Here is a 17,223-nt window from a genome sequence, read left to right as displayed (position 1 = left end):
AGGCCTACAGAGGTGCTAGTAGGTCAAACCACTAAATGAACCACATAAATAGACTGAAGTTTAGAATAATTGTCTCTATATATGGTGCTGGTCATATACAGTAGGCTAGTGACTGGATCAAGTGTCAAACTCACCCTCCTCATCAGAGACATCCAGGACTTCAGTCATGGTCTCAGGAACGTTCATCTTGTGTTTCTCTGTCACCGTCTAGACGACATAAACAGACAAATTCCGTTACAATTTGAGGGACAAATCCTACATTTAACTTCAGTCAAATTGTCACTTAGTCTACTATTGACATTAATGCAAAATTAAGTGAAAATTCAACTCAAGTGGAAGTTAGGATTTGCCCCTCACAGGCTAAATAAACACCATGTGTAAATACTGTGATTTCAGACTAGATGTGAAGGGCTGTTGGACTGAGATAGTTGAATGACTCACGGTTGTCGAGGTAATAATCTCCTCGGTGACCACCTTGAGTGTGTCCACCACAGAGATGTAGCCCAGTCGCCGGGCGATGGCCAGAGCTGTGTTACCATTCTGTTAGGATGGGAGAAAGACATAAGTGTGTGTGTGTGTGTGTGTGTGTGTGTGTGTGTGTGTGTGTGTGTGTGGTGTGTTCAGGAGCGAGTCCACTCACCACAGTGATGTTGTTGGGCTTAGCGCCATTCTGCAGCAGTAGATTGATGATGTGTGTGTTTCCTTGCTGTGCTGCTTGGTGGAGGGGAGTGTACCCATTCTGAGAAGATAAAGTACTGACTTTAATGACTGTCTGGCAAGGCCTGGACATTTAAGATATTCAAACGTGAACCCTTGGGCTAGCACGCCGTTAAAGAAAAGCATGTATTGACATTCATAACACAGAGAAAAAGTTCTTAAGTGCTTTATCACACACTATATACACCTTTCTTATGCTTTTCGATATGCAACAAACCCCATTATAAATGCACTGTGGCAGTTTTGTGTATGGTTTATTACCTTCGTTTTGGCGTTGACTCTAGCACCGTTCTGTAAGAGGAAGTTGACCATCTTGGCGTTTCCATAGTGACATGCTACAATCAGTGGAGTGTAGCCCAACTGGGGGAGAAAAATAAATCACAGTGTCTAAACACATCTACTAACATTATCAAAGATAAATAATACTGCCTTGTATCTTTCCAGTAGAATGGTCATTCTATGCTCAAATTAAATGAATGTAAGTTCTGTCCATACCTTAGTTTGCTGGTCCAGGTTGGCTCCATGTGTAGCCAGTATCTCACTGACAACCACCTTGTCCTCCTGGGCAGCAAGATGGAGGGAGGTGAGGCCACTCTGAAGGGACAATATGTTACAATATGTTACTCACCACATCTCTAAATCCATCAATCAATTAGCACACTGTATAGTGTAACTATAGACAGAAGATTGTCCATAGATACTGTATGTGGTTACATTAGGTTACATGGTTCCCCTAAATATTGAGGGAGTTTTGAGTGACAGGCGACCTTTACCACCAAAACAGGAATTGACACGTTGACAGGGGAGGAAATGTGAGATTGGGTACTTGGGTTTTATGACCCGTTTCACTCATGCAGAGTGCAGATACACTCCACCAGGTGTTATCAGTGAGATAGTTTGCATTTGTCGTCGGTACAGTATATATGACAATGCAGACTGAGTCTGGTACAGCAGTGATATATCTACATCCACTCAGGTCTGTCTGGGGTTCAGTGATAGAGCTGGATGAAGAATGAGCGGATTGGAAAACGGTTTAAGGAGGAATAAATCGGGGGTTTCTGCTTGAAACAAATCCCTGTGATAAATGGCGATAGAGGAGGTTGACTGACGGCCCTGCGTGCCTGATCTACAGGTCTAAGACAATGTGTGTCTGAGCGGGACTATAAAGTGTGTGCTTGTGTGTGTGCGTGCATGTGTGTTTGTGTGCGTATGTGAGCACATGTGTTTGTGTGCATGTCCTGTACTCATAAGCGTATGCATGTTTAGTATGTGCATGTCTATAAGCGTGTGTAGGTGCGTGCATGCGAGCAGGTGTGTGTCTCGCTTTCGCTTACAGACAGGGATAATTAAGTAGGATCCATGGTCGTCACGGCAGTGTACTAACCTCCCACATCCCTCGCTGTGACTCATCCATCTACAGCACTGGGCACCAGCAATCTTACTGTTCCTAAAATAGCCATGAAATAGCTCTCCATCCCTCTTTTAACTTAATTCCTGCTACATTCTCGTAAGCCATGCAGGAGCTCTGTAATCACAACTGAGTACTTGTAACAAAGCTAAATGTAATAACACTGCTAAATGTAATAACACTGCTAAATGTAATAACACTGCTAAATGTAATAACACTGCTAATTGTAATAACACTGCTAAATGTAATAATCTTTTCTATTTGTAATAACTTTCTGATTTTTTATGTACAGCGGCAAGAAAAGGTATGTGAACCCTTTGGAATTATCTGGATTTCTGCATAAAATTTGATCTGATCTTCACATTGACAAACAGTGTGCTTAAACTAATAACACACAAATTATTGTATTTTTCTTGACTATATTGAATACATAATTTAAACATTCACACTGTAGGTTGAAAAAAAGTATGTGAACCCCTAGGCTGATGACTTCTCCAAAAGCTAATTGGAGTCACGAGTCAGCTAACCTGGAGTCCAATCAATGAGACGAGATTGGAGATGTTGGTTGGAGCTGCCCTGCCCTATAAAAAACACTCACAAAATGTGAGTTTGCTATTCACAAGAAGCATTGCCTGATGTGAACCATGCCTCAAACAAAATACATCTCAGAAGACCTTTGATTAAGAATTGTTGACTTGCATAAAGCTGTAAAGAGTTACAAAAGTATCTCTAAAAGCCTTGATGTTCATCAGTCCACAGTAAGACAAATTGTCTATAAATGGAGAAAGTTCAGCACGGTTGCTACTCTCCCTAGGAGTTGCCATCCTGCAAAGACGACTGCAAGACCACAGTGCAGAATGCTTAATGAGGTTAAGAAGAATCCTAGAGTGTCAGCTAAAGACTTACAGAAATCTCTGGAACATGCTAACATCTCTGTTGACGAGTCTTCGATACGTAAAGCACTAAACAAGAATGGTGCTCATGGGAGGACACCACAGAAGAAGCCACTGCTGTCCAAAAAAAACATTTCAGCACATCTGAAGTTTGCAAAAGAGCACCTGGATGTTCCACAACACTACTGGCAAAATATTCTGTGGACAGATGAATCTACAGTTGAGTTGTTTGGAAGGAACACACAACACTATGTGTGGAGAAGAAAAAGGCACATCACACCAACATCAAAACCTCATCCCAACTGTAAAGTATGGTGGAGGGAGCACCATGGTTTAGGGATGCTTTGCTGCCTCAGGGCCTGGACAACATGCTATCATCGACGGAAAAATGGGAGGCGAAAGTTGAGTCGTGACCTCCCTATCCGCGCTTCTTAACACCCGACAGAAAAATGAATTCCCAAGTTTATCAAGACATTTTGCAGAAAAATGTAAGACTATCTGTCCGCCAACTGAAGCTCAACAGAAGTTGGGTGATGCAACAGGACAATGACACAAAAAACAGAAGTAAATCAACAAAAAGAATGGCTTCAACAGAAGAAAACACGCCTACTGGAGTGGCCCAGTCAGAGTCCTGACCTCAACCCGATTTAAAAAGCTGTGGCATGACCTCGAGAGCGGTTCACACCAGACATCCTAAGACTATTGCTGAACTGAAACAGTTTTGTAAAGATGAATGGTCCAAAATTCCTCCTGACCGTTGTGCAGGTTTGATCTGCAACTACAAAAAATGTTTGGTTGAGTTTATTGCTGTTTATTGCAGACTGTGTTTGTCTAATTGTTGTGACTTAGATGAAGGTCAGATCAAATTTTATGACCAATTTATGCAGAAATCCAGGTAATTCCAAAGGGTTCTCATACTTATTCTTGCCACTGTAATAACTTGCCTGTGAACGTAATAAAACATTGAACGATAAACGGAATAACGTTTTCCGGTAAATGTAACACACACACATTCGGTCTTCAACGAGGTTCGGAGGTCCGCACAGATTTTGTTTTACATTCGCATAAAATGTGCCTCCATCCATCGTTTTATCCATTGTTTTTGGAATTTGCAATGCTCCCTGAATGTCTAGCTTCGATTTCAGTGATTATTAGCAAGCTGGACACAGTTAAGAAACTGTATGAATGTAGGTCCTTTATCATTTCTCCGGTGGCATGCATTAAAACACATATCTTTGTTATGGTTTTCTTTTGCAAAATAACTACACATTAACTGACTTATTTTTGAATAATTGTCAACATACTATATAACATCACATTAAGGTCTAGGACGTTCACTCTATTACAAGGAACAATTGCATGTCTATTTTTCTCCAGAGAAGTAGCTTATCATTGTTGGCACATACGCTAGCCTATCTTTTTTGTTGTTGTATCTTTCATATTTTACACCCTTTTTCTCTCCAATTCCCATCTGGTCTCATCGCTGCAATTTCCCAACGGGCCCGGGAGGCGAAAGTCGAGTCATGACCCCCCTATCCGCGCTTCTTAACACCCGCCCACTTTACCCGGAAGCCAGCCGCACCAATGTGTCGGAGGAAACACCTTTCACCTGACAACCGATGTCAGCCTTTAGGCGCCCGGCCCGCCACAAGGAGTCGCTAGAGTGTGATGAGCCAAAGCCCTTGTGGCTAGGACCACGGATTGACTCGGGAGTGTGACTGTTTGAATCCTTGCTGTTTGTTGGTGTTTCCCTCTGCCTTGTGACCTGCCCTGTCTGGAACTGCGAGGAGTAACAGTCTACATTCCTACCATGACAAAGACCAAAGCTGGTAGGAGTACCATTGAGGATAGTGGTGTCTCTCACAGGTGAAGGATCTTTTAAACAAACAAAAAGAGTTCTATAAACAGTTGTTACAACAACATCAAAATAGTGTCCAAATATTGGTGGAGTAATAAAATAATGGGCGATCTGACCAGAGAGGTCCAGGACCTGAAGAACAGTTTGCAGTTCACCCAGGGTCAGCTTGATGGGTTTAAACAGGAGAACAGCAAGATGACAGCAATCTGTTAGTCATTGAGAGAGGACATCAGTTCTGTATGTGACCTAATGATAACAATGACGGAGAAATCAGAACAACATTGTTGTGGACGGAATTGCAGAATCTCCACATGAGACTTGGATGGAATCCGAGGACAAAGTGAGGGAAATTATCACTGAGAAACTGAAGATGGATCACAGGAAGATTGAGGTGGAGCGCGCCCACAGGACTGGAAAACCCCCACCGGCACAGGTGACAGGCCCAGGCCGATAGTAGACAAGTTCCTGAGGTTATAGGACAAGGTAGTTCTGGAAAAAGCCAAGAACTTGAGAGGAATGTACCGAAACGAGGACTATCCTGAAGCTGTGCGCCAGAAGATGAAAGAGCTTATCACAGCCATGAAAGCTGCCAGAGCGCATGGGGACATGGTGCGTAGGGACATCTGTTATAACAGGCTCATTGTTCACCCTCCCTCCCAAAAGCCTGGAAGGGATGAGTGAGCCAAGCCTGTGGGTTCGTAGTTTCAACCCCACAGCACACACACACTTACACACACCAACTGATTGCTGAATGTTTTATTTTCTCTTGTTTTCCATATTATGTCTATCTCTGATAAGCTACCAAGGAAAGGGCTACAAAAGCCCATATTAATATACCGCCTCAGAAATGAGGTTCATGAAATAAATAACTTGCTAAGATCAGATCATTTTCATACATTAGCCATCTCTGAGACTCACTTGGGTAATTCCTTTGATGACACAGTATTAGCAATACAAGGATATAACATCCAGTTGAAGTCAGAAGTTTACATAGACTTAGGTTGGAGTCATTAAAACTCGTTTGTCAACCACTCCACAAATGTCTTGTTAACAAACTATAGTTTTGGCAAGTCGTTTAGGACGTCTACTTTATGCATGACACAAGTAATTTTTCCAACAATTGTTTACAGACAGATTATTTAACTCACTGTAAGCACCAGCTGTAAGAGCAGCTCACAGATCATTTCACCTGTACATAGCTCATCTGTAAATAGCCCATCCAACTACCTCATCCCAATACTGTATTTATTTATTTTGCTCCTTTACACCCCAGTATCTCTACTTGCACATTCATCTTCTGCACATCTATCACTCCAGTGTTTAATTGCTATAATTACCTCACCACTATGGCCTATTTTATTGCCTTACCTCCCTTATCTTACGTCATTTGCACACACTGTATAAATATTTTTTTTCTACTGTATTATAGACTGGATGTTTGTTTATTCCATGTGTAACTCGTGTTGTTGTATGTGTTAAACTGCTTTGCTTTACCTTGGCCAGGTAGCAGTTGTAAATGAGAACTTGTTCTCAACTAGCCTACCTGGTTAAATAAAGGTGAAATACAGTGCCTTGCGAAAGTATTCGGCCCCCTTGAACTTTGCGACCTTTTGCCACATTTCAGGCTTCAAACATAAAGATATAAAACTGTATTTTTTTGTGAAGAATCAACAACAAGTGGGACACAATCATGAAGTGGAATTACATTTATTGGATATTTCAAACTTTTTTAACAAATCAAAAACTGAAAAATTGGGCGTGCAAAATTATTCAGCCCCTTTACTTTCAGTGCAGCAAACTCTCTCCAGAAGTTCAATGAGGATCTCTGAATGATCCAATGTTGACCTAAATGACTAATGATGATAAATACAATCCACCTGTGTGTAATCAAGTCTCCGTATAAATGCACCTGCACTGTGATAGTCTCAGAGGTCCGTTAAAAGCGCAGAGAGCATCATGAAGAACAAGGAACACACCAGGCAGGTCCAAGATACTGTTGTGAAGAAGTTTGGATACGAAAAGATTTCCCAAGCTTTAAACATCCCAAGGAGCACTGTGCAAGCGATAATATTGAAATGGAAGGAGTATCAGACCACTGAAAATCTACCAAGACCTGGCCGTCCCTCTAAACTTTCAGCTCATACAAGGAAAAGACTGATCAGAGATGCAGCCAAGAGGCCCATGATCACTCTGGATGAACTGCAGAGATCTACAGCTGAGGTGGGAGACTCTGTCCATAGGACAACAATCAGTCGTATATTGCACAAATCTGGCCTTTATGGAAGAGTGGCAAGAAGAAAGCCATTTCTTAAAGATATCCATAAAAAGTGTCGTTTAAAGTTTGCCACAAGCCACCTGGGAGACACACCAAACATGTGGAAGAAGGTGCTCTGGTCAGATGAAACCAAAATTGAACTTTTTGGCAACAATGCAAAACGTTATGTTTGGCGTAAAAGCAACATAGCTCATCACCCTGAACACACCATCACCACTGTCAAACATGGTGGTGGCAGCATCATGGTTTGGGCCTGCTTTTCTTCAGCAGGGACAGGGAAGATGGTTAAAATTGATGGGAAGATGGATGGAGCCAAATATAGGACCATTCTGGAAGAAAACCTGATGGAGTCTGCAAAAGACCTGAGACTGGGACGGAGATTTGTCTTCCAACAAGACAATGATCCAAAACATAAAGCAAAATCTACAATGGAATGGTTCAAAAATAAACATATCCAGGTGTTAGAATGGCCAAGTCAAAGTCCAGACCTGAATCCAATCGAGAATCTGTGGAAAGAACTGAAAACTGCTGTTCACAAATGCTCCCCATCCAACCTCACTGAGCTCGAGCTGTTTTGCAAGGAGGAATGAGAAAACATTTCAGTCTCTCGATGTGCAAAACTGATAGAGACATACCCCAAGCGACTTACAGCTGTAATCGCAGCAAAAGGTGGCGCTACAAAGTATTAACTTAAGGGGGCTGAATAATTTTGCACGCCCAATTTTTCAGTTTTTGATTTGTTAAAAAAGTTTGAAATATCCAATAAATGTCGTTCCACTTCATGATTGTGTCCCACTTGTTGTTGATTCTTCACAAAAAAATACAGTTTTATATCTTTATGTTTGAAGCCTGAAATGTGGAAAAAGGTTGCAAAGTTCAAGGGGGCCGAATACTTTCGCAAGGCACTGTATATATATTTTTAAACTGTGTCACAATTCCAGTGGGTCAGAAGTTTACATACACTAAGTTGACTGTGCCTTTAAACAGCTGGAAAATTCCAAAAAAGGATGTCATGGCTTTAGAAGCTTCTAAATTGGAGGTGTACCTGTGGATGTTTTTCAAGGCCTACCATCAATCTCAGTGCCTCCTTGCTTGGCATCATGGGAAAATCAAAAGAAATCAGCCAAGACCTCAGAAAAAAATTGTAGTCCTCCACGTGTCTGGTTCATCCTTGGGGGCCATTTCCAAATGCCTGAAGGTACCACGTTCATCTGTACAAACAATAGTACGCAAGTATAAACACCATGGGACCACGCAGCCGTCATACCACTCAGGAAGAAGACGTGTTCTATCTCCTAGAGATGAACACACTTTGGTGCGAAAAGTGCAAATCAATCCCAGAACAACAGCAAAGGACATTGTGAAGATGCTGGAGGGAACAGGTACAAAAGTATCTATAACCACAGTAAAATGAGTCCTATATCAACATAACCTGAAAGGCTGCTCAGCAAGAATGAAGTCACTGCTCCAAAACCGCCATAAAAAAGCCAGACTACGGTTTGCAACTGCACATGAGGACAAAGGTCATACTTTTTGGAGAAATGTCCTCTGCTCTGATGAAACAAAAATAGAACTGTTTGGTCATATTGACCATCGTAATGTTTGGAGGAAAAAGGGGGAGGCTTACAGGCTGAAGAACACCATCCCAAACATGAAGCACGGGGTGGCAGCGTCATGTTGTGGGGGTGCTTTGTTGCAGGAGGGACTGGTGCACTTCACAAAATAGATGGCATCATGAGGGGGGGGAAATTATGTGGATATATTGAAGCAACATCTCAAGACATCAGTCAGGAAGTTAAAGCTTGGTCGCAAATGGGTCTTCTAAATCAAATCAGCAAATCAAATTGATTTATAAAGCCCTTTTTACATCAGCTGATATCTCAAAGTGCTGTACAGAAATGGACAACGACCACAAGCATACTTCCAAAGTTGTGGCAAAATGGCTTAAGGACAACAAATTCAAGGTATTGGAGTGGCCATCCCAAGTCCTAACCTCAATCCCATAGAACATTTGTGGGCAGAACTGAAAAAGCATGTGCGAGCAAGGAGGCCTAGAAACCTGACTCAGTTACACCAGCTCTGTCAGGAGGAATGGGCCCAAATTCACCCAACTTATTGTGGGAAGCTTGTGGAAGGCTACCCAAAACATTTGACCCAAGTTAAACAATTTAAAGGCAATGCTACCAAATACTAATTGAGTGTATGTAAACTTCTGACCAACTGGGAATGTGATGAAGGAAATAAAAGTTGAAATAAATCATTCTCTCTACCATTATTCTGACATTTCACATTCTTAAAATAAAGTGGTGATCCTAACTGACCTAAAACAGGTTATTTTTACTCAGATTAAATGTCAGGAATTGTGAAAAACTGAGATTAAATGTATTTGGCAAAGGTGTATGTAAACTTCCGACTTCAACTGTATATAGAAGAGGCAAGAATGCACATGGGGGAGTTGTGGTTGCAGGTTCACCTGCCTCATCTAAAAATTAATCTTTTAGAGTGTTGCTTTAGGCCACCAAGTGCTAACAGTCAGTACCTAGATAATGTGTGTGAAATGCTTGATAGTGTATGTGATGTAAATAGAGAGGGCTACTTCTTTGGAGACCTGAATATTGACTGGTTTTCATCAAGCTGTCCGCTCAAGAGGAAGTTTCTCACTGTAACCAGTGCCTGTAATCTGGTTCAGATTATTAATCAACCTACCAGGGTATTTACAAAGAATACAGGAACTATTTCATCCACATGTACTAATCACATTTTTACTAATACTATAGAACTTTGTCCTAAAGATGTATCGATACACCTTGGATGCAGGAAAGCCAAGGTTCCAAAAGCTGGTGTATAAGATATCATGCAGATGATTTTGCTGTGACTCTTATGTGGATGATGTAAAAAATATTTGTTGGTCTGATGTGATTAATAAGGAGCATCCTGCCTCTTTAAAAAAATGTTTTATGTTTAACCTTTATTTAACTAGGCAAGTCAGTTAAGAACAAATTCTTATTTACAATGACGGCCTACCCCGGCCAAACCCGGACGACGCTGGGCCAATTGTGCGCCACACTATGGGACTCCCAATCACGGCCGGATGTGATGCAGCGTGGATTCAAACCAGGTCCTGCAGTGACGTCTCTTGCACTGAGATGCAGTGTCTTAGACCTCTGCGCCACTCGGGAGACTCTACACTTGATGAATTTATGAAATTGCTTCTTCCAAGGATTAATAAACATGCACCTGTTAAGAAACTGACAGTTAGAACTGTTAAGGCGATATTGAATTAATGAGGAATTGAATGATTTTGTTTGACCAAATATAATGCTATTTCTTTGTGAAGAAATTAGCAACAGACTTTCAGCATGCTTATAGAGAAGGGCACTCAACATGTACAGCACTGGCACAAATGACTGATGGCTGGTTGAAATAACTTGATAATAAGAAGATTGTGGGAGCTAGACTGTTAGATTTCAGTGTAGCCTTTGATATTATTGATGATAACCTGTTGTTGAAAAAACGTATAGTATGTGATATGGCTTTTCAACCTCTGCCATATCATGGATTGAGAGCTATCTATCTAATATAAAACAAAGGGTTTTCATTAATGGAACCTTTTCAAATGTTAAACATGTAAAGTGTGGTGTACTTCAGGGCAGCTCTATTGAACCTCTACTCTTTTCTATTTTTACCAATGCCACTGGCATTAAACAAAGCCTGTGTGTCCATGTATGCTGATGATTCAACCATATATGCGTCAGCAACCAAAGCTAGTGAAATCACTGCAACCCTAAACAAAGAGTTGCAGTCAGTTTATGAATTCGTGGCCAGTAATAAACTCGTCCTAAACATTTCTAAAACTAAAAGCATTGTATTTGGTACAAATCATTCCCTCAGTTCTAAACCTCAGCTGAATTTGGTAATGAATATACCGGCAGTGGAGGAGATTAAATTACTTAGTGTTACCTTAGATTGTAAACTGTCATGGTCAAAACATATTGATTCAATGGTTGTAAAGATGGCGAGAGTGCTGTCTGTGATAAAGAGATGCTCTGCTTTTTTGACACCACACTCCACAAAGCAAGTCCTGCAGGCTCTACTTCTATCTTACCTTGATTATTGTCCAGTCACATGGTCAAGTGCTACAAAGAAGGACCTAGTTAAGCTGCAGCTGGCCCAGAACAGAGTGGAACATGTTGTTCTTCATTGTAATCAGAGGGCTAATATCAATAATATGCATGCCAGTCTCTCTTGGCTAAGTTGAGGAAAGACTGACTGCATCGCTTCTTGTTTTTATGAGAAACAATGTGTTGGAATTTCCAAATTGTTTGCATAGTCAACTTCTGTACGACACTGACACAGACACTTACTCCACCAGACATGCCACTAAGGGTCTTTTCACAGTCCCCAGGTCCAGAACAAATTCAAGGTAACGTACAGTATTACACAGAGCCATGATTGCATGGAATTCCCTTCCATCTCATATACCCTACTGGCTTTCAGGTGCTATCCCCTACTGGCTTTCAGGTGCTATCCCCTACTGGCTTTCAGGTGTGATCCCCTACTGCCTTTCAGGTGCGACCCCCTACTGCCTTTTAGGTGCTATCCCCTACTGGCTTTCAGGTGCAATCCCCTACTGGCTTTCAGGTGCAATCCCCTACTGGCTTTCAGGTGCGACCCCCTACTGCCTTTCAGGTGCTATCCCCTACTGCCTTTCAGGTGCTATCCCCTACTGCCGTTCAGGTACGATCCTCTACTGCCCTTCAGGTGTGATCCTCTACTGGCTTTCAGGTGCGACCCCCTACTGCCTTTCAGGTGCAATCCCCTACTGGCTTTCAGGTGCGACCCCCTACTGCCTTTCAGGTGCGACCCCCTACTGCCTTTCAGGTGCTATCCCCTACTGGCTTTCAGGTGCTATCCCCTACTGCCGTTCAGGTGCTATCCCCTACTGCCTTTCAGGCGCTATCCCCTACTGGCTTTCAGGTGCTATCCCCTACTGCCTTTCAGGTGCTATCCCCTACTGCCTTTCAGGTGCTATCCCCTACTGCCTTTCAGGTGCTATCCCCTACTGCCTTTCAGGTGCTATCCCCTACTGCCTTTCAGGTGCTATCCCCTACTGCCTTTCAGGTGTGATCCCCTACTGCCTTTCAGGCGCTATCCCCTACTGCTTTTCAGGTGCGACCCCCTACTGCCTTTCAGGTGCGACTCCCTACTGCCTTTCAGGTGCGACTCCCTACTGCCTTTCAGGTGCGACCCCCTACTGCCTTTCAGGTGCGACCCCCTACTGGCTTTCAGGTGCGACCCCCTACTGGCTTTCAGGTGCGACCCCCTACTGGCTTTCAGGTGCGACCCCCTACTGGCTTTCAGGTGCGACCCCCTACTGGCTTTCAGGTGCTACCCCCTACTGGCTTTCAGGTGCTACCCCCTACTGGCTTTCAGGTGCTATCTCCTACTGGCTTTCAGGTGCTATCCCCTACTGGCTTTCAGGTGCGACCCCCTACTGCCTTTCAGGCGCTATCCCCTACTGCCTTTCAGGCGCTATCCCCTACTGCCTTTCAGGCGCTATCCCCTACTGCCTTTCAGGCGCTATCCCCTACTGCCTTTCAGGCGCTATCCCCTACTGCCTTTCAGGCGCTATCCCCTACTGCCTTTCAGGCGCTATCCCCTACTGCCTTTCAGGTGCTATCCCCTACTGCCTTTCAGGTGCGACCCCCTACTGCCTTTCAGGTGCTATCCCCTACTGCCTTTCAGGTGCCATCCCCTACTGCCTTTCAGGTGCTATCTCCTACTGCCTTTCAGGTGTGATCCCCTACTGCCTTTCAGGCGCTATCCCCTACTTCCTTGGTGGCTATGAGTAAGGCACTTTGCCCCTAAACTGCCACAAAGGAAAGGCTAACACTGTTCAGCTCCAAACCTGTTCTGTGTTTTGTGTGTCATAGGTTTGGGTAAGATGACAACAAAAATAAATATTTCCATTGTACAATATACTTTGATTTTGAAATAAAAATGTTGCCTGAAGATGTGTGTGTGTTATTTTGTCACCTGCCTATGTGTTCCTGTGAGTGTGTGTGCAAGTGTGTGTTTAAAGGTTGAGTCTGTATTTGTGGGTATATACCAGTATGAGTATTTTTGAAACAACAAAGGGAATATTAATAATGCATTGATAAGGGGGGTTATGAAATAATTCCTTCATGAATGTTCCATTATCATTCATCATGACCTTCATACCACATTAAACATCAATCATATGTAATCTTCAAAACAAAAGAGTATTATAGGTTATTTTATAATCAAACTATCTGGTTGGATTGAGCTGGAGGGTAGTTACTGACTGCATTAGTTCTGTGCAGCACAAGACTTTAATAGCCTCTGCTGAGGTGAAGCCAAGGTGTCAGCTTGTGAAGCTAATGCCATTCTTCAGGTTTCAGGCAAGGTTACTCAACATATTCATTTGACTCCAATTGCCTTGGTGCCATCCAGACCTACCATCCAGATTTGAAACCGTACAAAATACTTTAAGCGTTTGTCTTGAGCCTGCCTGGAGTGCCAGGCGGATGGGCTTTGCACTTTTGGGACTATTCCTTGTCCATCAAAAAGACGGAAATAACAAATGAAGACCTTGATTTGGGCTATTACACGAACGGTTGAAGCTATTAATGTTATTCATCAACATGTAATAATAACCTTGATTAATAATAATCAAGTGTGTGTGTGTGTGTGTGTGTGTGTGTGTGTGTATGTGTGTGTACACGACTGTGCATGTGTGTACATTTCAATGTGTGCTTGTGTGCCGGATGTGAAACGGCTAGCTTAGTTAGCGGTGCGCGCTAAATAGCGTTTCAATCGGTGACGTCACTCGCTCTGAGACCTTGAAGTAGTGGTTCCCCTTGCTCTGCAAGAACCACGGCTTTTGTGGAGCGATGGGTAACGATGCTTCGTGGGTGACTGTTGTTGATGTGTGCAGAGGGTCCCTGGTTCGCGCCAGTCTAAAGTTATACTGTTACACTTGTGAGTGTGTCTATGTATGAGTATTCATGGATGATGTGCATGAGTTTTGTTTGTGTTGTAATTGGCTGTGGGTGCTGGTATGTGCATCCAATTGGGGGAAGTAGCACATAATAACTTTGATTTTGTGATGTTATAACATGATTGGTTGAAGTTATTACAGTATTCATAAAAAAAGTTGTTATTCACTAGTCAATGAAATAACTTATTACACTTATCGGAAAAAGTTATTATGTTTACCTTATAAACATTTTTACATTTACCAGCAAGTTATTACATTTACCAGGTTTAAAAATAGAAACATTATTACATTTCCTGGTGTTAATACATTTACCGTTGTTACAGGGCTGGAAGCTAACCTGAGATATGTGTGTGTAATTCGCATTTTTCTGAGAAAATATCACAAAGATATCGACGAGTCTTTTAGAGTGAAAGCTAACCCCCCCGTTAGGATTCGGCTTTACTGACAGCGTAACTATATTCACAAAAGACCCTAACAAAGGGAGATCTGAAAGGAGAGAACGCGAGTGGAAAGAAAGACTGACATCAGAGGCCCTGTTCATTTGAACCCCTCAGAAGCAGTGAGACATCACGTCTCAGAGAAGAGAGGCAGTCAGTATCTGTGACCAGAGTACGAAGGCCTATGTACAACTTTAACTTTTCAGTTGGTTTTAATGTGTGAGTCGTTGAAGAGTGGGTTCAAACCCATGGCCGCGTTACATAAGCAGTTTAAAACCAAGAGGGATGGGAAGATGTAGCCCTACCTTGGTGGAGACGTTGACTTCAGTCCCCTTCTCGATGAGCAGGGCGGCCATGTCAGCGTGCCCCTCCTGTGAGGCCAGGTGCAGAGGGGTGACCCCCTGCTTGGTCAGGATGTTGGTGTCTGCCCCGTACTGCAGCAGCACCACCGCAATGTCCATCTGGTTCTTCTTCGCCGCAATGTGGAGTGGGGTGTAGCCATTCTGGAGGAAGAGTGTGTGAGAGAGAAAGAAAAATTCAGCCATACAGATACCTTTAGAGATGTAGTCACTCACTCACTCACACACGCACACATCACATACTAACACACAGAAGCGCGCACACACTCACTCACTCTCACTCTCACTCACCTCACTCACTCACTCACACACCACATACTAACACACAGAAGCGCGCACACACTCACTCACTCACTCTCTCTCACTCACTCACTCACTCACTCACTCACTCACAGAAGCGCGCACACTCACTCACTCACTCACACACCACATACTAACACACAGAAACGCGCACACTCACTCACACACTCACCCACACACACACACACACACACACACACACACACACACACACACACACACACACACACACACACACACACACACACACACACACACACACACACACACACACACACACACACACAGCTTCAATACCACATTGACTGTCCACCCCTAGGCTGACCGACGTCTCTCCTCCCACCTGTTTGGGGAGAGTGCCAGAGTGGCCTCACGGAGGTCTCACCTTGGCCGTGGTGTGGGGGGAGGCCCCTTTGTCCAAAAGCAGGAGCGCCACCTTCTGGTTATCATAATGTGCAGCGACATGGAGAGGTGTGAGGCCGTTCTGCAAGGATGACGAGGTGAGTGCAGATTGGATAAAACCAGGCTGGTTAGCGGAGCAAGCAGCCATTAAGAACACTGGTCAACATACACAACACATGATAAATAAGCTGAGTTATAGGGGCACTATTACAGCTTGTTACGGAAAACGAGGCTTATATTAAAGAGCAAGCAGCAGGAGGATCGCTGGGCGGGTCCTTATTCAAAAAGAATAAGAAGAAACAAATTATATCTGTTATCTGTCTTTCCTAAAAGTAGAGGAATAAACAGCAGTTAATCAAACTTAAAGTTGATATAATCAAACTATGCTTACCGGTAGGCTCGCTGACAACATAGCCTCAACCAGAAATAACAACAGACTTTTAAAATATATAGCCAGATAATTCCTCATCAGACTATTCCTCATCAGACTATTCCTCATCAAACAATTCCTCATCAAACAATTCCTCATCAGATAATTCCTCATCAGATAATTCCTCATCAGATAATTCCTCATCAAACAATTCCTCATCAGATAATTCCTCATCAAACAATTCCTCATCAGATAATTCCTCATCAAACAATTCCTCATCAAACAATTCCTCATCAAACAATTCCTCATCAGACAATTGCTCATCAGATAAGGAATTATCAGATAATTCCTCATCAGATAATTCCTCATCAGACTATTTCTCAGACTATTCCTCATCAGATAATTCCTCATCACTTAAAATAGGTCAGAGCATTGTCTGATATTGTAAAAATATAACACACCTTGTGAGAAATAGACTTTTCTATTGTGTAGTTATTTCTCCCTCTAACACAAAACTATACAATGATTAAGAGTTTGAATTTTATGGTAATGCTTACCTTCCCAGCAGAATCAGGGGGAGCTGTTTTTTTCAGGAGAAGCTTGACCACATCCAGGCTTCCGTACTTGGATGCCACATGCAGGGGAGTGAATCCTTTCTGTATGGAGACAACATACAGATGACCATTTAATAATGACTGAAACAAACACTATCTATATCTTCATCAATGTGCACAAGGCTCATGGAATACACTGAGTGTACAAAACATTAGGAACAGCTTCCTTATATTGAGTTGCACCTCCTTTTGCCCTCAGAACAGCCTCAATTCCTCAGGTCATGGCCTCTACAAGGTGTTGAAAGCGTTTCACAGGGATACTGGCACATGTTGACTCCAATGCTTCCCACAATTGTGTCAAGTTGGCTGGATGTCCTTTGGGTGGTGGACCATTCTTGATACACATGGGAAACTGTTGAGCGTGAAAAAACCCGGCAGCGCTGCAGTTCTTGACCCAAACCGATGTGCCTGGCACCTACTACCATACCCAGTTCAAAGGCACTTAAATATTTTGTCTTGCCCATTCACCCTTTGAATGGCACACGTACACAATCCATGTCTCAATTGCCACAAGGCTTAAACATCCTTCTTCAACCTGTCTCCTCCCCTTCATCTACACGGATTGAAGT

The 17,223-nt window shown here is 42.9% G+C and overlaps 1 protein-coding gene across 10 annotated transcripts in view; it reads right to left on the bottom strand.

The window, feature by feature from the left end:
- Positions 1 to 17,223, bottom strand: part of LOC110500727 (ankyrin 2b, neuronal) — a 155,324-nt gene that overhangs the window by 63,975 nt on the left and 74,126 nt on the right. For 6 of the 10 annotated variants that reach the window (XM_036958186.1, XM_036958188.1, XM_036958187.1 and 3 more), the window contains 8 exons: positions 16,598 to 16,696; positions 15,654 to 15,752; positions 14,915 to 15,112; positions 1,213 to 1,311; positions 979 to 1,077; positions 641 to 739; positions 442 to 540; positions 135 to 207 (listed from right to left, as the gene is read on the bottom strand). In XM_036958186.1, the coding sequence (XP_036814081.1) occupies positions 135 to 207; positions 442 to 540; positions 641 to 739; positions 979 to 1,077; positions 1,213 to 1,311; positions 14,915 to 15,112; positions 15,654 to 15,752; positions 16,598 to 16,696 (865 nt within the window). Of the gene's footprint in view, positions 1 to 134; positions 208 to 441; positions 541 to 640; positions 740 to 978; positions 1,078 to 1,212; positions 1,312 to 14,914; positions 15,113 to 15,653; positions 15,795 to 16,597; positions 16,697 to 17,223 lie in introns of all 10 variants that reach the window. The other 4 variants (XM_036958185.1, XM_036958193.1, XM_036958191.1 and 1 more) reach the window with 1 other exon arrangement.

The sequence above is a fragment of the Oncorhynchus mykiss genome, chromosome 21 (assembly GCF_013265735.2).
Source record: "Oncorhynchus mykiss isolate Arlee chromosome 21, USDA_OmykA_1.1, whole genome shotgun sequence".
NCBI classification, from domain to species: domain Eukaryota; kingdom Metazoa; phylum Chordata; class Actinopteri; order Salmoniformes; family Salmonidae; genus Oncorhynchus; species Oncorhynchus mykiss.
Note: the sequence above shows the minus strand (reverse complement) of the source record. Positions and strands in the feature narration are given on the sequence as shown.